The sequence below is a fragment of the Trachinotus anak genome, unplaced genomic scaffold (assembly GCF_046630095.1).
Source record: "Trachinotus anak isolate AG129_WGS33_773 ecotype Australia unplaced genomic scaffold, CSIRO_AGI_Tana_v1 ptg000019l, whole genome shotgun sequence".
Lineage (NCBI taxonomy): Eukaryota > Metazoa > Chordata > Actinopteri > Carangiformes > Carangidae > Trachinotus > Trachinotus anak.
In genome coordinates, this window is record NW_027273870.1 from 24,988,321 (window position 1) to 25,012,740 (window position 24,420).

The 24,420-nt window shown below is 39.8% G+C and overlaps 2 protein-coding genes across 2 annotated transcripts; both read right to left on the minus strand.

Moving 5' to 3' along the window:
* Nucleotides 1-981: 981 nt before the first annotated feature.
* Nucleotides 982-13,863, minus strand: LOC139636308 (ADP-ribosylation factor-binding protein GGA2-like). Its single transcript, XM_071504257.1, has 16 exons — nucleotides 13,669-13,863; nucleotides 12,160-12,244; nucleotides 11,641-11,716; nucleotides 10,938-11,036; nucleotides 9,768-9,891; nucleotides 9,450-9,550; nucleotides 9,289-9,369; nucleotides 9,061-9,198; nucleotides 7,049-7,262; nucleotides 6,754-6,933; nucleotides 6,603-6,670; nucleotides 6,418-6,530; nucleotides 4,642-4,778; nucleotides 4,339-4,508; nucleotides 3,102-3,212; nucleotides 982-2,615 (listed from the first exon to the last, which is right to left on the minus strand). Exons 1-16 carry the CDS (start codon nucleotides 13,709-13,711, stop codon nucleotides 2,505-2,507), a joined length of 1,851 nt encoding a protein of 616 aa, XP_071360358.1. The 5' UTR covers nucleotides 13,712-13,863; the 3' UTR covers nucleotides 982-2,504.
* Nucleotides 13,864-15,075: 1,212 nt separating this feature from the next.
* On the minus strand, nucleotides 15,076-22,552 carry ears2 (glutamyl-tRNA synthetase 2, mitochondrial). The gene is made up of 10 exons (XM_071505044.1): nucleotides 22,123-22,552; nucleotides 21,276-21,431; nucleotides 20,916-21,105; nucleotides 20,649-20,799; nucleotides 20,226-20,547; nucleotides 19,891-19,999; nucleotides 19,094-19,247; nucleotides 18,315-18,445; nucleotides 18,083-18,218; nucleotides 15,076-15,385 (listed from the first exon to the last, which is right to left on the minus strand). Exons 1-10 carry the CDS (start codon nucleotides 22,301-22,303, stop codon nucleotides 15,290-15,292), a joined length of 1,626 nt encoding a protein of 541 aa, XP_071361145.1. The 5' UTR covers nucleotides 22,304-22,552; the 3' UTR covers nucleotides 15,076-15,289.
* Between the last annotated feature and the right edge of the window lie 1,868 nt (nucleotides 22,553-24,420).

Genomic DNA, 24,420 nt, shown 5'->3' on the forward strand with positions numbered 1-24,420 from the left:
TGTTTTCAGTTGCAGGCAACTTTCCTCTCAGGAGATAATTTACCTACAATGTGTTTATAGTTCATACGTAGTTCTTTCGGAAACACTTTACACTAAGTTGGCAGTTTATTAGGAACACCCAACCAAAACTAACACAGCCTAACACAACAGTCCTGAAATAAACACTACTTTCATAAAGGTTGTAATGTTCAGTTTTTGTTTAAACTGGTTTACAGAGGTGTGGATTCAACCGTATGATCTGATGATTTGGAGGATGTAGTTTGTGCTGCTGTATTGCATTATATTGACGGACATTTCTATTATTTCATCCATCCCATTTCAACCAATGAGAGTAGAGCAAATAATAGAAAGCTTGTTGTACAGAGAGCTGCAGAACTGCAGCCTTCAAACTGACAAAAAGAACTGTTTGCATTAGACTGCAGTAGTTTTAGCAGGGTGTAACTAATAAACTGTGTATTTTTACAGGTCTGTAATTTCCTCCTCAAAAATAGTTGAAACAATTAGTTGAATTAGCTGAATGACAAAATTAGTCTGCAACAATTTCAATAATCGGTTACTCGTCAGTCATCAAGCAAAAATTCCCCAAATTCTTTGTTTCCAGCTCCTCAAATGAGATTTTTTTTGTAAATCTTACATTATTGTGTATTTTTGTCAAGCATCTTCATAAATTTAATGTCAGACGAACAAATACATAAAACTGATAACAGCAGCAAGTTACATAAATCAACTTGGGATTTAGGAAATTTATGGAGGACATTTTTCACTATTTTCTGACATCTAATCAAATGAAATGATTAATCTATTCATTGAGAAAATATTTGGCAGATTTATCAATAATGACAATAATAGCTGTAGCCCTGGTTCTATATTAATTGAGAATGAACTACAATGAGGGTCAGTTGAGGACAATAGATCAGGGTGATTCTATTTACATAAAAAACAAGGATTTGGTGAGACAGAATTTGAGCTTTATCCACTGTGTTACAGATTTGTCATTTATTGATTCAAAGAAATATTCAGATTAGCCATAAATCCTCTGACAACAGCATCAGGTGCAGTCTGACAGTTATAGATGCTCAAAGCTTCACAGTATAAGATCGAGAAACACTGATCTGGTCACATGAAATGAATGAGACTTAGAGAGAGTCAACAAAGGCTTCAAATCTACAGTGACTGAAAGAGCTCAACAAAACAAAACAAAAAAAACCTTCCAAATTAAGAGATAATCTTCACAAAAAGCTACAAATTAATAAAAGCAAAGGAAATGAAGAAATGTTTTCACCAGTGCCATATTGAAGAAATGTGCTACAATGACAGGAAGCAAGCAAACAGAATACAACCCAGAACAGAGGTTTCTGAGTGACACTTAAAACTGATGACCATGCTACTCATGAGCAAAAAGCAACGACGCACAATCACAGCGTTAAAACTAAAACACAACAACTTATTTGCTTGTTCTTGCAGAAATTAACATATTAAAGTTGCAGTGTTTCTGTATTTGCGTATTCATGCCTCATACATAGCATTAAATTGAAAAATGTTTCTACATTAGTTTTATCAATTTGCAGCATTTAGATTTTTTTTCTAAATGTTTCCTATATTTTGTGAAAGTGGTGAAGATCTTCCTTCATTTAATTTTAAGTTTGCAGCACTTAAAGCTCTTTTAGCCTCTGTACAAATGAGCACTCTGATGTCACCAAAATCAAAACACAATAATCAGCTTGCATAAAAGGTGAAATCAGTCCAGTTGTACCATTGAATGTTACATTCAATTCCAACCTAAAAGCAGAAAACTTCAGCTTTAAAACAACCTTAATATGCACAAATACAAATTCTAAAAGACACACAGTCCTTCAGGCAGCCTTGTCATGCAGAACCTCATTCAAATAAATACATATTTAAGAAAAAAAAACAACAACACATTCCCACCTTAAGGCACTTTGGGAATTTTGAATGTCACATGTGCATAAAGGCAAATAAATACTTTCATATGTAACCACATATGAAATCCACATGTATCCAGCTACATGTTAACACACACATGTACGATGAATATAATGTTTTGTCAAACTGAGCATGTGCATGGACTTGCACTAAGACAACAGCAGAATACTGAACCCTGAATCTGGGACAATCAGGGATGTACCAAACCCACCTGACGTGATCACACCTGTACCTGGGCAGCAGAGTTTACCCACCTCTTCAGAGGAATATGTCTTTTCAAGATTATATCATGCATCATGCAAACTGTGTTATAAAATGATGCAGAAATGTCTTTTCAAGATAAAATGTCACATTTCTGTAAATATATAGACTTGATATTTGCTTGTTGTGTTGGTTGTTTACCTCATGATGATCGACTCCAAGTGTGGTCACGTGTTTCCCACCTTTTCTCTTTCACTGGGTCCACTTAAGTCTCTGTACTCAAAATCTAGGTTTTCGGTCCTTTGCAGTAACTATTATTATTATTTATTTTATTTTTTTTAAATCCACGTCTGAAGTTTTCAGTGGCCAATCAAAGAGGTCCAGTCTGGGAAGTTGTCGATCTCTCCAGTGTCGCTCAGCGGTTGGTCTCCATGTGTCAGTGTCAGCTTGTAGCGTAGACGCACTTTACGCTGAAGATAAAAAGAGGTCGACGTTAGGGAAGCAGCTGAGAGATTTTTTTTTTTATAAATGAAAATATAATTAAAACCAAAAATGAAAATATAAATGCACCAACACTCCCCTATAAATTTATCAGCTCATCTATTAACAAACACTTTACATGCCAACACATTTGTCTTTGCCTCCCACATATCTGGTATCATTTAAAACATGTTAGTTTAAAGTGATGCAGCAGTTTCTGGGTAATGAGTATTCCCTTGTTAAAATGCAAATTTATGCAGGAAACGTGCTCCAAAATCTAATGAGATCATCAACTCCACATGGAGTGACCGGTGAAGTTCCACCTAAGTTATCGTGTTCACAGTCACAGACGCCAGCACAACAACATAATGTCCCACAAACCATGAACAATGGTGAGACAACATTATAAAATCATAATTACAAACAAAGACTTAGAGTGGGATGAGTCACTACCATGTAAAAGTATATAAACTCACCTTCTGAGGATTAGCCAATAGGAGGACCTGGGAGGTGGCAGGTGGAGGCAGCAGAGGGTTGTAAGGAGGTAGGTGTGTCCCTGAGGCAGGCTGAAGTTTCACTAACATGGTCTGCGGGACACGTATGAAATGGAGAATAAGCTGTTTAATCAACTTCTAACCTGTTACCAGATACAACCGATTTCATTGCTTTTGTTTAAAGTCGTAACGCTGGTCTCCAGAGTGAGTAAAGAGACACTGAACCAAAGTTACAGAGGCACAAACATGGTGGAAATGTAAGATTTTGTGTTTTGAGGTGATATGAGGATCCTAAAATGTTTTGTGCAGATAGAATCAGGAGCTTTTAAACAGTTTGTCAGAGTTCCCACAGGTGGGCTGGTGTAGTTCAAGAGGTTAAATGAAAAACAGATCATTATGTAGGTTGTAACGTTCATACAACTAAAAGTGATGTATAATAGAAAATACAGACATAATGACAGATATGACAGAATTTAAATAAATAAACAACAATAAAAGTCTGGCAGGTCTGAGGCAGGGGCCTGGCTCCAGCAGGGGGCCCCTGAAGCATTAAGGTGAAAAGATGTTGATGACCTGTCACCAGAATCTCCTCATTAATCCAATGAGTTACAGTATTTGGGATGAACTTGAACATTCATCTGTGGAGCATCTGTCTGTGAACAATGGGCAGCTGCATGAAGCACCGCTGTCTGCACTCTCAGAAACACCACAGGTAGACAGATGTGCCAGCTGCAAAGAGGCACATGAGGTCCAAACTGGTACTGGATGCAGTGTGTAGGGGCTGTTAGAACCACATAAAATACAATACAGAGTGCATTGTATTTTCTCACTCTGAATGAACCTTGAGACTATTTTTCAATTACACAACTGATTGTTTCTTTTTTTTCCCCAAAAAATGTGAAGAAATAACCATCAAAACTCTTCCAGATCCTTCAGATTCTTGTTTTGTCTTAAAAACACTCCAAATTCTAAAAATATACAATTTACAAGCATATAAACCAGCAAATAAGAACCAGAAGAAGATAACACGAGCATTTACATAAAACATTTAAAAACTTGTTCAACTGACTGTTAAATCCCATTGTCTCAGCACTAATATTATTCACTCACAATCACTAACGAGCCTGATGAGTGTTAAATTCAACAACAAAACCTCAACATTACCGCTGTCTTTGGCACTTTATTTTGAAAACAGACTGTTGTGACTGGAGGTCGTTACCTTTGGAACAGCAGCTTGAAACAGGAAGTCTTTCACTTCGAGAGCAGAGGTGTTCACCGTGGAGATGACGACCACAGCGACGCCCGGATGACCTGGTGGAGAGTCTTTGGCAAAATGGAGAGAGACGTGGACCCCGCCCTGATCGTATAAAGTGATGGGCTCCAGCTGACCTACGACACACAAGAGAACACCAGACATTCAGAGGAATGGCTGTGAGTAAACCATTAGTGACACTATAGTACCATACAAAGTTAACCAGCTGTCTCTCCATATAAACTGTAGTCTCAGCCTCCGGGGACGTACTGGATTTGATGGTCTCCAATGGAACAAAGATGTTTTTCAGTAACTGGGGGGGGCACACACTCTCCCCAGACACACCATTTGGTTGTTTCTGGGTCTGGTGCGGTGATCCCGATCCAGTGAACTGTTGATTTTGAGACCTGATCGGAAGAGAGGAAGAGAGTCAGTTCACTAAAAACTATAAGGCCAGAGGACAGTGAGACGCAAAGTAGAGCAAAATGCTTCAGTGCACTACTTCTCTAATAAAAAGGATTTTGATTTCTTTTTTTTTTTTTTTTAAGAAGGGACAATGGGACAATTCAATATAGTTCCAAAACAGCATGAAACTGCGCTGCACAAAGAGTTTATAGCTATTGCAAATTCTCAACTCCTGTCCCTAGTTGAGCACCATCATAAAACTACAATACACCACAGGTATGCAAGTACAGTAAAATACTATATTGAAATTCATTGACTGTGATGTAGTCTAAAACAAGACAACACAATTGATAATGTCATACAATTAGCTAAAATATACAAATGTACAGCCTAAAAAGAGACGACAATAGCACCACAACAGTCAAACGAACACAACTAACAATAGATACAATGACCTAGAAATCCCTACAGCTGTGGTTTGCTTTTAGCCAGCATTTAACCTTTGTTGTAAAGTGTGATTTTCATTTGATTTGTGATTTCATTTTTGATGCAGTCACTCCTGCTACGTTCAAGTTATAAATAGGTTAAAGTAGTATTTTAAATCCTGAACTAATATGCAAGTATGAATCCAGGGATTTACACTGAGTAACTTTTTTACCAGATCAATCAGTTTTTCCAAGCTTGTCCATTCCAGCGCTGATACAAAACCAAGTTTCTATACTGACACTCAAACACAACCTCAATGCCTTACTTTGACAAGTATAAACTTGTTTCTACTTATTTCTGTTTACAACAATAAGACAAAATTGTCAAATACTTTAGTGTAAAGTAAACAATCAAGACCTTTGTATATATAAAAAAAATTATAATTCTGAATTAATTGGTTTATCATTTGATCTATGAAATGTTAGAAAATAGTTCAAAATGCGTAATGTTTTAATTTACCATTCACATTGATTGTTTATACTCAGCCACCAGTTAAAAACCCAGATATGTTCTGTTTACCATCATAGACGACAGAGAAAAGCAGCACATTCTCATGTTTGAGAAGCTGGACCCAGGTTATTAGCATTTTATGGTTCTGATTAACTTTCTATCAATCAATTCATCAACTAATCATCAGAGCTCTAAATAAAATACACTATGACACTACAAAAGGTTTAGTTAAATGTGCCAAGAAACAACAGCGGGGCATCGAGTAGACACGGATGTAAACAAAGCGGGTTTCAGAATTTTCACAAAAACGTGTTTTGTAATTGATTTTGAGGAAGGAAATGTTCACAACATTCGAACACACAGTGTGTTTTGGTGAATAGACTGAATGTAAAAAGAGACTTTGCTTTAAAGAAAACTCCACAGGGCACCATTAAAATCAGGAAATATCAGCTCCATTTCAGTCAGGACTGCTGCACAGCCCTGATCGCTAACCTCAACTCTTCCCTGCACCAACTGGAAGAAAGTGTCAAACAGCAGTCTCAGCTATACTTAATAACAGGAATAACATTTTAAAAACTCTGATTTCTAAATAAACTCAGATGTTTATTTAGACAAATCAAAACCCAGGGGACTGTCTAAAACTGACACGCCTGACGTCTTTCAGGAACTTGAGAACCTGCGCTCCTCCGCTCTCTACATCCTTACCAGACATTAGTCCCATTTGATGTGGTACTGCTCCCCCCACATCCACGAGCTCTCAGCAAAAGGCCTGTCCCTCTGTTCTGCTCAGCATTCCTCATCTGAACGTCTCCATTAAGCTGAAAGGATAAACTGTGTTAAACACTTTTCCAGATAAACTCTTCATTTTTAGCCATAGAATCAAGCCTCACCTGTATTAGCTCCTCGTAGTACGACTTTGAAGTCTCCTGAGTCTGTTTCGAGACCTTATTGTCTAACTCTGTAAAAACAGGACACCACATCATTACATTATGAAACGAATTAATCACTTTTACAGAGAATAAACTAGAAGTAGGTACCTACCTAATTCAGTAAAATCTTGGTCAGGTTCTTTGTGGAAGACGTTGTCCAGATAGGAGGAGAGGAGGGGTGGAGAGGACTCGAAGGACGGTGCTGAATCAGCTTTTCTGTGAGTCTGTGGAGAGTCCAGTGCTGACAGGTCGATGAGGTGGTAGCTTTTAATCTCTCTGGGACTCGTAGGAGCTGGAGGAACAAGAAGCAGCAGGATCAAATACAAGCAGAGCAAACACAAGCTTTAGGTGTTTTTCCCACAGGGGGGAAGAAAAAAAAAAAAAAACGTGGACAAAATGAGGCCTACCACTGTTTTTATCCGTCACTTTTTCCTCTCCTGTACTTCTCTCTGTTCCACCGTTGCACTCTCTTCTCCCCACCTGGTCTTTGTAGGCGTTCACTGCAAGTGTTAGCTCATCGTTGGCCGCCAGGATCTGCGCCAGAGCAGCATCGTCGTCCGTTGTGTCGCTGGCCAGGCGGAACAGGCTGGGCCTCATCCGGTCACAGCGCTCGTACAAGGCCTGCAGCGGGGAGAGGGACGGGTCCAGTGTTGGGTGGCTGCATTTACTGAATCTCACGCTTCTGCACAAACACAGTCTCCTCTGCAGGCTCCCTCTCAGTTTGATATTAGGATCACTTGTTTTGTTTTGCACTGGGACAGATGTATCCTCATGTCAGCACCATTGTATCCCATTAACAAAGAGGGATTATCGACTGACTGACCACCCGTTTTTGCTACAGGGGACGTAAAACAAACACACCCTTCGGACTGAAGCCAGCAGGCGGACTGTAACACAGCAGGAGCTGTCAGTTGTGTTGTTCTGTTACAAAACGTGATCTATAATAAACACATCACTTAAAGGATGTTTTTTTGAGGGTACCGTCAGATTACATGGACATTAATGTGAATAACTGTAGAAACTATTCTATTATCCTGACCTCTGTTTTAACTGTAGCCTGGTGGAGGCTAAAGCCCCTACATAAGGTTTGAAAATGTCATATCTTCATAAATAAAAATAAAACAAACCAACACTTTTGCATCAGAAACAATCACAAAAAACAGACCAGAACTGACAAAGCAACAGCAACAAGGATTCTGCTGAGGGAACTCGGCCCCCGACACATGATGCTCTATGATCAGAAACAGCTTAAATATATAGTGTATAAACAGTAGAGCTCAGCAGAACGACGATACCAAAGCTTAAACTGCACACACAGTGAGTCGCGTGTAACTTATTACTAATGATGCATCAATAAGCCAATGACAGATGATGTGTTCTGTGTTAAGAACAGGTTACAAACCCTTTGATGCACTGATGTCCATACAACTGTTTCCTGAAAGCACAATCATTTCTGAATCTCTGATTACAGGCAGGTGCAGGCAGAAGCCACTGGATCTAAAATACCTGAAAGAAGCAGCTAAAAAGCTAAGCACTAATTAAGTGATTTGCAGGTCAAGAAACAATTGCACTGCATTAAAACCAGGTTATACTTGTGTTTTTCCACATATCTAAGTTGCATACAGGTAATGAATTAATGTAAACAGTGCTTGTTATAAATTCTGTAAATCTCTATTATTCTCCCTCTTAGAAACTGTTTATTCAGGTCACTCCTGCAGTTTGTTACCCAGCTCTATAACAGATTCAACAGCATTAAAATAACCTGAGTCCCTAACAGTTCTGTTGTTAGTCAGCAGGTGGCGACAGAAGGACAACAAACATAGGACGTCCTCAAAAAAAAAAAAAAAAAAAAAAAAAAAAAAACCCTCCTGGCTGAGTGAAACCAGCTCTAGAAAGCTGAGACCTGCACCATGAAGCAGGATCAACATAGTCTGGCTCTCTCCAGGTTATCTGATAACTTGGTTGGTTTTCAACTGGCACTGCCAACTCTGGCTTTACCCGTCAGGCTACGAGTGCGTTCATGTGAAAGAGGCAGAGCTGACATCATCAGAACCGTGAATAAAGTGGTTAAAATGACATGAGATGAAACAGCGATCCCTGCAGGTAAATGCAGTCATAGGAATGAAAGAAAGTGATATTTCACTGGGTGAAATGTAAACAATACGATCACACTGACTAGAATAAGAAGCTGTAGAAACAGTAATGATAGTTTTAATATTAAACTTCAGGGTTTGATGTGATCTGAAGTTCACCTGCTCCAGAGCAGCGTAGGTTACCACGGTGATCTAAAGTTAAAGTGAGCCAGCTTCACGATACAGAAAAACCTGAGTTAAGCCCAAAAATAGCCAGATAACCCACCAGTCTCACTTCCTGGTACAGGCACCTGGTTGACTGTCTGTTTGCATCGTGTCGAACGTACCTTCATGTCGTCACTGGCCTGTATCGAGTTTCCACTGATTGTGTGCTGGTTCAGAAGCTCTCTGAGCTGCTTGGCGCTGCTCTCCACCTCCCTCAGAGTAGATTCCCGCTTCAGCACCTTCTCTGTCTTCTCCTGCTCCTAAAACACACACACACAAACACAAAAAGTATAACCTATACATACAGTTATTATTGCATAGAAGACTATGAGCACCGCAGCACTCCTCACCTCTTGGATGGTGCTTTTAATGAGTCTGTTTGCAGTTTCCAGGTCTTCAGGACGGGCACTTTTCAATAATCTCGCTAACAGCTGATGACACAGAAACGCACGTTAGCAGAATGAAACTTCACGTTACGAGAGCAGATGTCCTGTTAAATGTACACACTCACTTTGGCTTTGTCCTCCTGGTCGAAAACAGACTCTGTGGTTCTTTGTGGTGGAGGCGCCATTATCAGTGTGTCTGGCAGTTTGGGATCTTTCTTCACAATACCTGAAATCAACAAAAAGAAAGCCATGATGCTTTTATTCTTGAAAAAAGGACACAATAGTGTAAAAAACATTTATATCAATCCTTTAATATATGTAAAGTGTAATATATCACATGCAGATAGAATTTAAAAAGGCACATTTTAAACGCGTATCAAAAGTTCCTCTGAGGCACAGGTTTGAAAAAGTGTTGCTGTTTTGTGCGTGTGTTGCACCCTGACCTTGTTTCTTCAGCATGCTGTAGGCTTCCTGAATCTTGGGTTCATCTTTAAGCCAGAGCGTCCAGCCATAGAGCACCTCCGTCACTCTGTCTTTAACCCTCTGAGGAGTCCACGCGCCAAAGTACTGCTCAGAAAAGATCAACCAGGTCAGAAACGGTTTATGCTTTTCTTAATCTTTAACTCTGCTGTGAGCACAGATTTAAGCCATTTCCTGGTCCATAGTGTATCATGTTGATCCTTTGATATCAAACTGCATTCTGGGTAAATGTAGTTCTTTTTCAGTAAGTGTCCTTTCTGTATAAAATTCAAACACAATCTCATTTGAGTCATGTCATTTTTAACCTGTATGCCTAAATTATTCTTGTTTCCACTGTCAGATTCTTAGACAGCATTTATCTTCACTGCTTTAATCTATACAGTAACTATTCTCATAATATTATAAAACATATCTGTTTAGAATGGCTAATAATTATTGTAATTTGCTATTATTTGTTATTTTTCTATCCTTTGACATTCATATTACCATTGTATTTTTATCTGTTTGAGATTGAAGAGCTCAGTCTGGTTTTGTTTTCAGATTAAAATTCTTATGGTTTCATTCTTGCGTCTTTTCTCGGCACTTGTTTTGTATATTTCTAATGGCTTTTAAAGGACATTTTTTTGGGGAGCTTAATCTGCTTCTCCTTTTTAAAAAAATTTTTTTTTTAAATTATATTTTACTGAATTGTATTATTGGAACTTGTTTTATCTATCAAGATCTAATCCATTGAGAGATTTATTTTATATAAATTATAATAACTTGTTGGATTCTTCTTTAGTGCCTTGTGTGAAGCAAGTTGTAACTTTTTGGGGTTTTTTAAAAGTCAGAAACAGCGCACACAGACAAGTCTCAAGTATAAAACACACTAACACTGATTATTTACATAAATCTGATCTAAATCATGAACATGTCTGTCTCACATCACACTGAACTTATATAAAGTGAGTTCTCAGAATCAGACAATAAATCTCCTTTAATTTTTAATTCTGTAGTGACACTGATTCAATGGGATGGGTACACGCATCATTAGGCACAAAAAAAAAAAATCACAGGTGAAAATAACATGTTGCCTTTTGCTTCCAGCTACCACAAACACCTGTCTGCGTGTGTGTGTGTGTGATCTGCAGTACCTTTGGTGTTAAGAGTTTGATGAGCTCATTGAGAAAGCGAAACTTGGCGGCTTCACTGTGGAACCTCTTTCCACAGTTGTTCATACACGCCTCGAGAACCTGGAAAGCACCAACTCAGAATAAATCATCATGAGCAGAAACTTTAACATTAACTAACACACACACACACACACACACTTACTTATGCCAGGCAATAGAGAAAGAACAGATTTTCCTCACTCCAGACCTTTACATATCACATGACATGAGGCACATGAACTTCTCTAAGATGCATGTTAAGATGACAAACCATGTGATGTCACAGCAGACTCAACTGCAGATTTAATTCCTCATGTCAGCATGTGGTAGAAGTTAGTCACAGACATCATTCACAGGATCTCCCTCTCCCACAGTTAAAACAAAAGCATTGTTTTTCAGCGAATGATGCGATGATAAATGTTGAGTATGAGCCACGACAAATAGCATTAAATTCAATCAGATGTGTCCTGTTTGTGGTGCCAAACAAGGATGGGATTGTTTCTTACTGCAGCTGACTTGTTCAAAGGGTTTTTTTTAAAAAAAAAGGACATTTCAAATTTAACAAGTGGGGAAAATGAGTTGCCAGATGCTTCTCTTAACACTAAAATTAGACAACAGATAAAAATACACTGTAATGTGGATCATCTGTGTATTTTAGGTGGAGGTGAGGAGTCTGATTACTTACAGTAAGAGCCTGCAGAGCCTCTTTCTCCTGTGGAGACTGGATTTTATGAGCGAGAAGACGAATGGCTACCTGTGGCCTGAAAGCAGAAAATTAAGCTTTACGTCGCATTAAAATGCCTGTAAACACTTTGAGCAGAGAACATGTTATGCCAACAGTAAAAGAACTATTCACAAAGTTTCCACACATGTCCAGCCCAATTAGATTTTATAGAAACGAAAGAAAACGGAAAAGAAGTAGGAACAAAGAAAGTGGATTGGATTTGTAATTTTGTCCAATGCATTCATACTGAGCGGAGGAAAAAAGGTCAAAAGGGAAAAAGGTTCTGTAGAGTCCCCCCTTCACTGTTGCACGATGCTTTAACCGAGAAGCTGTGATCGCAACATGGATGTGAAGCAACTCTTTCTCAAACACCACAATTGCGTTAAAATAACTTCCAGAAGCAAGCGGGCGGCCTGAAAAGCAGTGTGGCTGAAAAGCAGTGTGGCAGGGTTGTGCAAGTGCTAAAAAGATTTTTCTTACCCATCAGTCTCCTGGTTGACGAGCTGGTAGAAGCCCTGGATGCAGTCCCACCTTTCCTCCTGATTATTTGGGTCTGTGGCCTGGTCTGGAACAAACAGACCGGAGAAACAGGTCCAAAAATATTTTCATAATGTGCTGCAATTAGATCACAGATACACAAATCCCTGTGTATGCAAACATATACACAGCTATACAACTTAATGAGGAAGTGAAATTAAAGACGGACCTGCATAAAAAAAAAAAAGAAAAAAAAAAAAGAGAAACACTGTCTGCAGCATGTTTCACCAGGTACACAGAATTTATAAGTGAGGAGTTACAACATGTTCAAAAACTATATGCAAAACTTTAGTTTGTAATATGCACAACAACATATTTTCATTATCAATTATTGATAATTTGGTTCTTTTTGAGAAATCTTTGAGTCTATAAAAATCCAGATAGTGGTAAAGCAAATAAGCTGACTCTTGTCTGAGCGCTCCAAAACCAGAATGTTTTTCATTCTTGCTCAATAAATTAGCAGAATTGCTTTTTGATTTTGATAAATTTTCTGTCAATCTACCAAGTGATTAATCAACTAATCATTTCAGCACTAAAGCAAAATTCATTACTGCTATTCTGATTTACTGCAGGATGAGTATGTCCACTTTTGGCTGATTTTATACTTTTCTCCACCACATCTATCTGACAAATGGAGTTAGTCTTTACTTTGAACATGTTACACTGAGCATAAAAATATTTTAGCTCCAGTGATAAAAATGCCACCTTGAAAACAAGCACTTTGACATTATATAAACAGTTTAAGACAAAGTGGATCACCTTTTTTTTTTTTTTTTCATCCTGTCAAGCAGCATGTGAGTTCAACTCATTTGAATGAAACTGAATAATCTATTAGTAAAACACTTGCCAATTAGTTTTCTTCTGATCAACTAATCGATTAACCGACCATTCATTGCAGCTCTAGTATTACTACTCTGAACAGAACAGCACTCACAACCACTTCTTGCACTTTTCTGACACTCAAACCTGCCAACTAATCAGTAAATCCTTAAATGCAGGTCTTTAACTAGTAACCGTGTGTCTCACCGTGGTGCTGTTGCAGTTTTTACTGAAATAAAACAAATGAAAACTTCATCCTGAGCTGAGGAAATATGAATCTTTTTCTGCCGCCGTGACCGCGCTCAGCTCCGGCGCTGGTCGTGCACACGCATGAGCTAAAACAACTTCCTGTTCCGAGCTGATACTTTTTGCATCAAGTCAAACTAATTTATTAAAGTTGAAATAAATCGACACACATGCAGATTTAGGCGCAATTATAAGGTTTTTATCGTGGTAACGGAGTCCGGCCGACGGTTAAACTGACGCTAGCTAACGGAGCAGCGGGCGGTTGGTTCAGACCTGAGATGGTAACGTTACGTTAGCTAGGTCGGATCAACAAGTCAAAAAATAAATAAATAAATAAATAAATAAATAAAAAATGTTTAACCTCTCTCTGCTTCCGCTTTTACTTACTGAGCCATGACTCAAAAGTTGCCGAGCTGTCACCGGTCGCCATCGCCGTCCGTCTCCTGCACGTCCGGAGGTTCTCACCGCGGATCCGACGGTCTGCCTGCGGGGAGCGGAGGCGTCAAACTGCCGCTCGCCTCGCTGCGGGGACATGTGACACTCACGCCCAGTCACACTCCTGACACACTAACCAATTTATGTGCCACATACACACACACACGCACACACACGCCCCTCCCCGCTGTAGCTGTGTGGAGGACAGGTAACCCACTCTCCTGCAGCCCTGCCCACACTAAAAGTCTCTTTTTTTTGGTCATTTTCCATCACTTTGCAGCTGTTTTGTGCCTCTGAGCTTGTTCTGCATCACTTAATGTATAATTTTTTTAAATTTTTTTTTTTTTGGGTCATTTTGCATCACTTAGTGGTCAATTTGTGTTTTTTATTATTGTTTTATGTCACTGTGTGGTTGCTGTGTTTCTTTTTTTTTTTGTATCTTTATGAAGTTGCTTTGCATTTTGCATCTCTTGGGGTTCAGAGGGATATTTAGTGGAGTCTGACTGCCACACAGCCCCACAGCAGAACACTCCCACCCCCAATGCTTAGCAGCTGGTGAGGTCTTCCTTTCATTAAATGCTTCTTCTTTCTTCTCTCCAAACACCTTTTGGTGATTGTTTTAACTTCATCTGTTCTCTGGAGGACTTGAGACATTTTGTGATGATGTCACATGTAAGGTTTTCCTCTGATGGTTTTTCCATGTGGATCCTTGTTTGTGAATCAGCGCTGCAAAGTAGAAACCGTGCACCACCACTCCTGTGTCAGCTGAACCTTCCTGCAGCTCCTCCTCCTGCAGTCTAATTTACGTTTTGCTTTTTGCAGTTTTATCCAAATGTTTTCTTGGTCTTCCAGATTCTGTCTCGACTTCCACAGTTCCCGTGAACCACCATTTCTTAATGATGTTTTGGAGGAAATTTGAAGCTGGGAGCCCTTTGATATCTTTTTATAGCCTCTTCTGCTTCACAAGCATCAATTAGCTTCATTTTAAAATCCTCAGTCTGTTGCTCAGCTGAGCAGTAATTTGAAATTAAATATATATGTTGCATGAGAAAGAGTCAGTCGTAATTAAAATAATTTATGACTTGTGATTTCTTTTATTCAAAAGCATCCACTGTTATTTTGTGGAGTGTTTTTTTTTTTTTGTGTCCATTTTTTTTGCATGTTTGAAATGAAGTGTTTTCCCTTGTGACTGTACAATACATCTGTAAACTGGAGTTCGTTAAAACTGTTTTTCTGAAGTAAAGCACAAGATCATTTGCATAAAAATACCAAGGTACTTCCCAACCCAGAGTGCATGGTGTCTCCTGGTCCAGTAAAGTCTCACAGCATGAATAAAACAAACACACCATTTGTGTAAAATCAGTTTTCTACTGTTTTATAAAATATTTGTAATAATTCAAGTATTATTTAACTTATACCAGGAGGGTGCAGTTCATTAAGTGTGTCCCAGTTAGCTTTGGCAGGAAAAGTGTGAGGTTAAGCATTTAACTCTCAACATACAGGCCAATGTCTTTCACAGCAGTTCTCGTCTTCAGGTCCACATCAGGCCACGAGCTGACAGGCTGTCCCGTCTTTAACTAGTCTCCGCGAGCAGCAGAAGTTTCTGGAATCGATGGCTGATCTCTGCCGGCCCCAGAGACACCATCATCTCAGCTACACTGGGACCTTGCTGCAGGTCAGAGGGGAATGGAAGATCAGCGGTCAGTGAAGCAACACGAGTCAAACCAGACATGTAATCCAAACAGACAGTAAACTCTGAGAGACAATCAGAAATTACTTCCTCTTTCCATATTCCTGCAGAGTCACTGAGGCATTTCTGAGGCTTTAGTCATTACTATCATTTCAAAAAGCTATTTTGGAGTTAACCCTAGTCATGGCACGGATGGAAATAAAAAAAGGAACACGTGCAATTGTAGCAGTCCAGCAGAAACACGTGAGTCTTTCTGATGACTGAATTTGCTGAGATCGAGTTTGAAAAATACCATTGCAGAAATGAAAGTTGCAAGTGAACTGTAAAAATGATTGTGTGATGTTATTAGTTCCAGAGTTAAAATGATACTAAAATATTATAGTGCTGATGGTGTTCTTTAGGAAGATAAACAATAACTATGTAAACACAAGTCAAAGAAAAAAAGCATGTTGATCTTTGTTTGATTTGTTTACTCAGAGCAGTCGAGCTCAGGGAGACTCACTGAAAGGCTGTGATTCTTTTTGTGGTGTCGTTTGACTTAAGGTCATGTAAGTGTAAGTACAATATATATATATAATGCTGGAAAAGTATGAGGAGTGACAGTCTTCTTGCTGGGATTGGCCATAACTGCAGCCTTTATTGTGAATAATGTGGGGGCTGGCTGCATTTGTTCAGGGGCTGCTTCAAGAGAAAGACATGAAAATGACTTTTAGGAAAACAGTTGGATTTTCCTGCTGCTGTGTATCTGCAGACTCAGCCTGCTCACACCTCTGCCTAAAGCCCAGCACAGACTACTTCACTTTTACCATGACTAGCCTGTCTGAGATCATTTTTTGTGCTCAGAAATGAAAAAGTCTATGTGGCAGCACAGAACTAGCTCATCAGAATATATTTTTTAGTTCAAACTATTTTTAAAAGCACCTCAACTTAGTTGTGAGGTGTGTCAGATGACGGATTTAATTGTAGTAAAACAAGACGCGGTTCTGTCTGGAGACAATAAGAAACCTGGAGTGGGGAAGAAGGGAGGCAGTGGACAGTTTTTGCTGAATATCACAACCACTTGCCCTAGCTGTGGGTGTCTCCAGCTTCTGCTCTGAGATCAAAAGAAATAAGAATACTTCTTAAATAAAACCTCTGGAGGATCAGGATAGACTGATGCCTCAAGGCTCAAATGTCACACATTCACTTAATCTTTTTTTGGCAGTCAGGAAATGTTGAAAGCAAATGGCTCAGTCAGTCCCACACAGCTGGGGATGTGTTAACAGTGACTCAGCACACAGGCAGAGCTGCTGCTGCTGCTGCTGGAGCTCGGGGTTAAAGGAGGAGTCTGGTGAGTTTCAATATTTGTCAGCAAATCCCATGAAAAACACCTTAACAATAAATGCATCCTAACAAGTAATGTGTGTGTATCCAAAACCTGATTTAGCTGATTCCCCTGTGCCATAGAGCTCCACTGTCCAAATACTGCTACAAACACATCAGTGAGCTTCACACTGGGTGACATGTTTCTTCATTACACAGAACATGGGCACCGTGTTTATTCAGTAACAGCTCCACAGACTAATAACAGTGATGACTTTCACAGTCTGTGGGAAGTGATTCCTGTAAGGCAGAGGCCTCTGTACATACACAGACACGTGGTTCTGTTTACACTGCTTACATTACATTACGTACATTAGCAATGTACGTAGGTGTTTGCCGGTTCAGACTTTCTATATATAGTGAGGAGAGACCATGGCCTGTTTGGCTGCTATCCCACACTCAGATATCTTAACTTACATTGTGTATAACTGGAAACTACACTTTTTGTTCTGAAGTCTGTTTTTTTATTTAGTGTCTTTTATTTTTGATATTATCTTTACTATCATTAGCATGCTGACAATGTTGATGTGTTGTGTTGCTATATATTTAGATATTATATATTATTTATTATTTATTATTCTAATACTCTCTACTCTAATTTATCTCATTTTTTATTTTTTAATTTGTTTTTCAGTTTAATCTTATATAAAGTTCAGGCAAGTCCACTGTTAAAAAGACAAGGAGCAGCTGTGGTCAGTGCTCAGCAATGTCAACTGAGGCAGAATTTTGATGCTACAATGAAAGGGTGAAATCAGGCCCAATGTGTTGGGAGACTTTCTTCATGGAGGAGAAAATAAACTGACAGCAACACACGGTCAGGACATTTCCACAACCATGTGGGAGAGCTCTTCATTTTCATATGCTAACTTCACACAAGTTACACAGGGGACGACAAAAAAAGGCGATTGTGCATTACAAAAACTACTCTACAGATACCGTAAAAGTCATTGCTGTTATTTAGCTCCACAGTGCTGTAGTTTTCATAATGAAGAAACATGTCTCCCAGTGTAACAGCACAAGGTTTAATGATGTGTTTTTAACGGACAACAATGGAGCAGTGTGGCACAGAGGAGTAAGCTAAGCTTCTGGATGCACACACAGTGTCACACACACAGAATGAATTCTTTGTTGTTTTGGTCTTTTCATGGGATTTACTGACAGTTATCAAGATCTGGAAAATGCCCGGCTTTATCCTTTAAAGCCAGTTTGAACTACAACACCTCACACCTCTGCTGAACTAATTTCACAGAGAAACCCTGTAGATATTATATCATTATTATGAGTCATAAAAATGAACATGATGTCTTCTGGTACCTGCAGACCGCTGAGGGTCAGACGTAATAGCTTCATCACTTCTCTGTACTTTGTGGCTTTAGTCTGTTTAGCCAGGGTCTTCAGATCTTTACTGAGCCGCTCCACCGTCAGCTCCTCACCGCGCTCTTCTATTAATCTAAATGCAGAGACATGGAAAGGTTCATTATCCTGCTAAAACACTGTAAGCGTAAAGTAAAGTGAACCGCAGTTAATTGTTAATAACTCTACATACTTAAGCACTAATGAGGCAACGTGCTGGGATTCTGCAGTGAGTGCTGCCACCTCCTGGCTGGAGAAGGTGGGACGCACCCACAGATAGGAATAACCAGGACTCACAAGCTCCTTCAGGGAGGATATGTGACCCTGCAGAGAAGGGAAGAGAATAGTTTCAGTATGACACCACAGACAGGAGAACAGCACTGAGAAATAAGAGCAGAGACCACATCTTATCTGATCTTAAAGAATAAAAGAGAAGTTTACTGGGTATCAAAACATTTTTAATTTTGTGTCAGGTCACCTTGACAAAAAAAATATCTATATCTGTGAAGGTAAAGATGATGTACTGCAAATTAAGATCATTTCCATAAACCATTTCGTCAACACCCTGAACTATTTTTATGACTTGAAAATGCCAGAAATCATTGACAAGCCTGACTTACAAAACTTCCCTTTTCTCTTTAGTGAAAAACAAACAATCCAGGGGTCAAATACATAAGTTTCATACAGTTGTTTGTTTCAGATGATACTATTAAATATACAGTAAATGCAGATACTGTTACTGCAGAGAAATTTCTGGCCAGCTACCACTAGGCCACCCAGAGGGAGGTGGAAAGTGCAATTGTTTCCAGTCCCAAAGGGATTAATCCTCTGTGCAGTGGCTGCACTACAGTCTAAACTGTACTTTGTTTTCCTGAGCTGAGCTTAGGCTCAAAATGCTAACTAACATTTAACATGGTGAAAACATGGCATGGATGTTCTGAAACATGTATGAACACATGTTCTGAGGGTTACCTTACGAAGCTGCAGCACCCGCCTGATATAATCCTCATGCAGGACATCTTCATCCTGGAGCTCTGCTGTGTAGGCCTGCTGGATTTGTTCCTGCAGATCTTTTATCAGCAAAATGCACTGCTCCTCATCTTCAATACGCTGCTCCAGGTGGATTCTGTCACAATTAGAGAAGTTAATGATATATGCCTATGAAGAAAAAACTATTTGACCACATGCAGTTTGGTGAAACCACAAAACCTAAATTTACTTTAACAAGTCAAACCTGCAGCCCTGTGAGGCTGTAAAGCTCATTATAAACCAGAGAAATAATTGTTGGATTGATAAGGACAAATTTGCTAAATTTAGATCCTTAGGTTTGACCTTGAAAGATCGTAGGGTAACTGCAATTAAAAGAGTTTATCCTCTATTAGGATAACAGTTAAGGACAACTAATACTTCACTCTACGTTTATAACATTACCATGTTTTCATTATATGTCAACATTAATGTCAAACTACAGCTGAGGCAGACCAGAATTCAGGTCTTAGGTTCAGAAGCATCTAGTCCCAAGAAAGGGGTTTTAGGGAGGTCTGCCAATATTGTATATAATTTATCTCAAAGTTCACGTAGTATTTCACTAGCAGGCTTTTATATACAATATATACTGAGGTGCTGCCACATCATTTTTTTGAGGTAAGTCCAAGTATATTGCCTTAAAACACTGATTACTCAAGTTGCTTTAGAGCCAGCTGAGGCCGAGACAGATGAGAAAGAGAGTAACAGATGTAAAAAGACAGAGGGACAGAGTTTTGACTTACCTGTTGAACTCTGGCAGTTTTTCCAGGTCTAACAAAGCAGAATGAGTTGTGATCTTTGAAGGATTAAACTCAGAGATCAGCTCATCTATCTTCCTCCCAATTCGATTGGCTGTAAGGAAACATGGCAACTTTAGAAAGAAGCACATAACTTATTGTTATTATGGCAAAACATTCAGAGATCATTTCATAGGCAGAAATGCTTTTTAAATTTTCAATCACTATCTCCAGGTGCACACTTAAATACAATTTAAGCATCCAAATAAATGCATTTTTTAATCACTAAGTCATAATGTTCTTGGCCTTTTATTCTCACTGATTACTTCTCCTTCACTCACTGTTGAATCCAGATCCACAGTTGGTGGTGATATCCAGCAGAGCCTCCGGCAGGATCCCGTCTCTCTGGAAGCTCTGGATGAATATATCCCCCTGCCTCTTGGACAGTTTACTACCGTCTTTGTTCATCAGGAGCGGCAGATGTCCAAAGGTGGGTGCTTTCCATCCCAGAGCTTGGTACAAGAGGAGATGTTTGGAGGTGGAGATGAGCCACTCAGACCCACGCAGAACATGGCTGATCTTCATGTAATGATCATCTACTATGTTAGCGAGGTGATAGGTGGGAAACCCATCTGCTTTGATGACCACAGGGTCCCCCTCCACCTAGAAGAGAGGACAATATTATAAATATATAAAGCACCACTGAAAACAAAGCGTTGGTCTCAGACACATTAGTCTCAAACAAAAATCTCCAGACACCTGACCTGGGCCACCTCGTGACGATTCCATCCAAAGACCAGGTCCTGAAAAGGCTCAACGCCCACTTCCAGACGAAACCTGATCACATGTGGCGTTCCCTGAGCCAGCTTCTCCTGGACCTGCTCAGCATGAAGGTGTCGACACCTGTTGTCATACCTGCAGAGAACGAGAAACACAGCAATCTGACACAACCGTCCTGAAGTCTGGTTGTGTGTTATCTTCAAGTCTGTGAGAATATGTTACATGAGGAATACATGGTGTTATTCACTCACCTCGGAGTCTGTCCGGTCCTCAAAGCCTCTTTTTTGAGTAGTTCCAGTCTCTGTGGGCTGCAGAAACAGTAGTAGGCGTGCCCACTCTTGACAAGCTGCTGGGCTGTCTGACTGTACAGGTCTAACCTCTGAGACTGCAGATAGGGACCCACCGGCCCGCCTCGACGAGGACTCTCATCTGGAGGTATACCTGGCAGACGTGAAAACAGTGGCATGAATAATAAACCTTTTCTGTTTTAACATAAACTATTTACCAAGTTTGAAAAATGTTTGCAATTGCAGTTTGAGTCTAATATCAGAGACGTGAATATACTGATTTTCAGACTAAACCCCTGGTGATCCAAAACAGTGTTTTCCTACCGGCCCACTCCAGCATGTCCTCTATAGAGTCTGCTGCTCCTGGTACCAGTCTGCTCTGATCAGTGTCCTCCAGTCGCAGGATGAACGCGCCTCCATACTTCTTTGCAAAGATGTAATTGTAGAGAGCAGTTCGGAGGCCCCCGAGGTGCAAGAAGCCTGCAGCACAAAACAATATACAGTTAGAACATGCTGCATAAGAACAGATCTCTAAAGAGGCTGGTTTTCACATGCAGAACAGAGAAGAATATTTTAACATGAACTGAACAGTTCACTGACTTATAGTTGGAGAAGGAGAAGTAGCTGTACTAAAAACATTTATTATCTCTCTGCTCTATTCAACAACACAGGAAGTTCTCTATTGGTGGACTTCAAGCATCTTTCGTGGTCATTTTGCGTCTCTTTGTGGTAGCTTCATGACAGTGAGCTCACATGTATTGGTGTGTTTTTTTTTTTAGTCTCTCTGCAGTTGATTTGAACCTCTATGTGGTCACTTTGTCTCTCCAGGTGGATTTTATGCATTTTATCTTTTGTGGTCATTTTGTGTCTCTTTGTGGTCGTTTCATGTCATTTTGTGTCCTTTTATGCATCTTTTGTGGTCATTTTGCATCTCTCTCTGATGGATTTGTATCTGTTTGTCCACATATTTTGGCCATGTGTCAGCTTTACCCAAAAACTAAAAACATAAACTAAAACTTTCAGTTGCATCTGATTGTTCATGACTAAATGTATCATCTGAAGGTGTGTTTCATTTTTTGGTCTCTGATGGAAAACAGTGCTGTGGCTCAGAAAGCAAACTTACAGAGGTCTGGACACAACCACACGCTGTGTATTTTGCTGAGGACCTTACCTGTCGGACTGGGTGCAAACCTGACCCTCACCTCCCCCTGGACCGCGGAGCAGCATCTTCTAACGGCGGCGTCCACCTGGAGCTTGCCCCGCCACCTGTCTCTGGGGCACTGGTGGAAACCCCTCGGGGTCGGCACACTGTTCAGGTGACACCGCTGACATGACCTCAGCCACAACAACATGACGACGGGAGCGTCTTTGAACGTTTCACCGAGAAGACGAGCGCTTTCACGGTCGCACCGGTGACGTGAGCGGCACCGGACGAGGTCCAACCCCGGTAAATATGGACGACGGTCACAACAGCTGCATTTCAACAGACGACAACAAGACAATAAAACTAAACGCAACTGTAAAAGGTTTCACCTCCCGGGTGTGAGTGTTTTGGCTACACATGACTTCAGTCCATTAGCTGAGTTTCTTCTTCGTCGAAACAAGACCGGAAGTAGATTTGAGCCTCCACTGAGCGCATACTGCCACCCAGCGGAGGGAATTATTATTTCTACTGATTTAATCATAGTACTGTGTAAACATACTTCACCCTTTGCATCACATTTTTAAATGGTCTTAAATCTTGACAGTGTCTTTATATGTGTAAATAAATATAATAGAAAATGTATATTAATATTTTATATACTATTTTGAGCCTTTGTTTTCATATAGCATGATGCCTTCTGTGGCTCTGAAGAGAGCTTTGTCAAGTCCCCCTGATACTATAACAGTGATGTCATTAGACATGATCTTAGCTACATGTTTTACAAACAGGAGGAGAAGATTTTTTTTTAAATGGACCCCAATATGGACACAATGGCCAAAGACCAATGGTTATGTTTTTGGAGATTTTACTAGAGAGAGTAGGGGGCTGGCTGGAGCAGGGTGGCGTGGCAGGGAGTAGAGAATAGAGAAAAAACTAAAAGAGATACTGAAGATCATGAAGACAGGTGAACAGACTGACTTTCCACAGGATTGAAGGATTGGAGGTGATTTAAGACTTCAGGCTGGAAGATGGTGGAACAAAAGTCAGGATACATCTTAAATCAATATTTATGATGAAGCTGAAAACTTATTGGCAGGCAGCCAGAACAACCTGCAGGAAACTCTAAAGCTTGCACTGTCAGACCTACAGTAAAGGAAAAAAAAACAACCTGCCTGACCGACGACAGGTGGCAGGAGACTCCACTTTAGGTTGTGTGATAACAGAGGCAGCCCAGGGAAATGTCATATGATACAGAGAGCTGAGGAGGCCCCAAGGAAAACACTGCAAAAACATGGTCCTCGATCACATGAGTTATTTCTTCAATAAACAATCAAATTTCTGCAGGAGCAATTTTTAGAAATGAGTATCACCACATATTACGTCACATGTTTTTGAAAAAGAATAATGAATAGATTCCTAAAGCAATAGTAACTTATTTTTTATTTTTGGCAACTTGGGGGCAGCAAGGTGTAAACACAATACTGTAAATGTATAAGATTTGTGAACATATTAGTAAACCTTGCCTATTTACACATCCAGCAGATAAGGAGCAACATTAATATTATGTGAAGTTATATTTCTCGCTATCTGAGTTTAAGTCCAACATTCACTCTTTCTTTTGCTCTGTTTTGGCCTCCACTAAATCCTGGTAAAGATATATGGTCCTTTTTAAGCAGCTAAAAGCTCCACTCCATTCCACTGTTTAGTGCTGTGCAGATGTAGTGTACAGTGGGTTCTAAGAGCTTTTCACCGAAAACAATGCTGATCAAAATGACGAGAGTGAACCAAATCAAAACCAAAATAATGAGCTTGAAAAAGCTAAAATGCTCCATAGAGCTGAGGGAAACTGTAGAATCAGGTGATAACTCTCAGTGGGTTCATCTCTGCAAGCCACAGGTATTCATTATACCTAGTGTCAATGGAACAGTTTGACCTTTTGGGAAATACGTTTATTTGCTTTCAGGTGTAGAGTTCAATCAGAAGACTGATAACACTAGCAGCAAGTTAGCTTAGCTTAGCACAAGACTAGAGACAGGAGGAAACAGCTTGCCTGGGTCATATCAAGGGTAACAAAACTTGTATAACCAGCATCTCTAAAGCTCACTAACAATAACAAGATATACCTAGTCCTACTAGTCCTTGCCAACAAATAGTCTGATTCCTAACCCCCTCTAAAATGTGGAGTGTGAATGTGCTTTTAACACTTTGGTCTCTACTATATATGGATTAAATGAACCAGATATAATGTTGAAAGTAGTGAGTAACTTGGTGTTAACACATGGAGTTTTTTAATGTTGAACAGAGCCAGGCTAGCTCTCCCCCTGT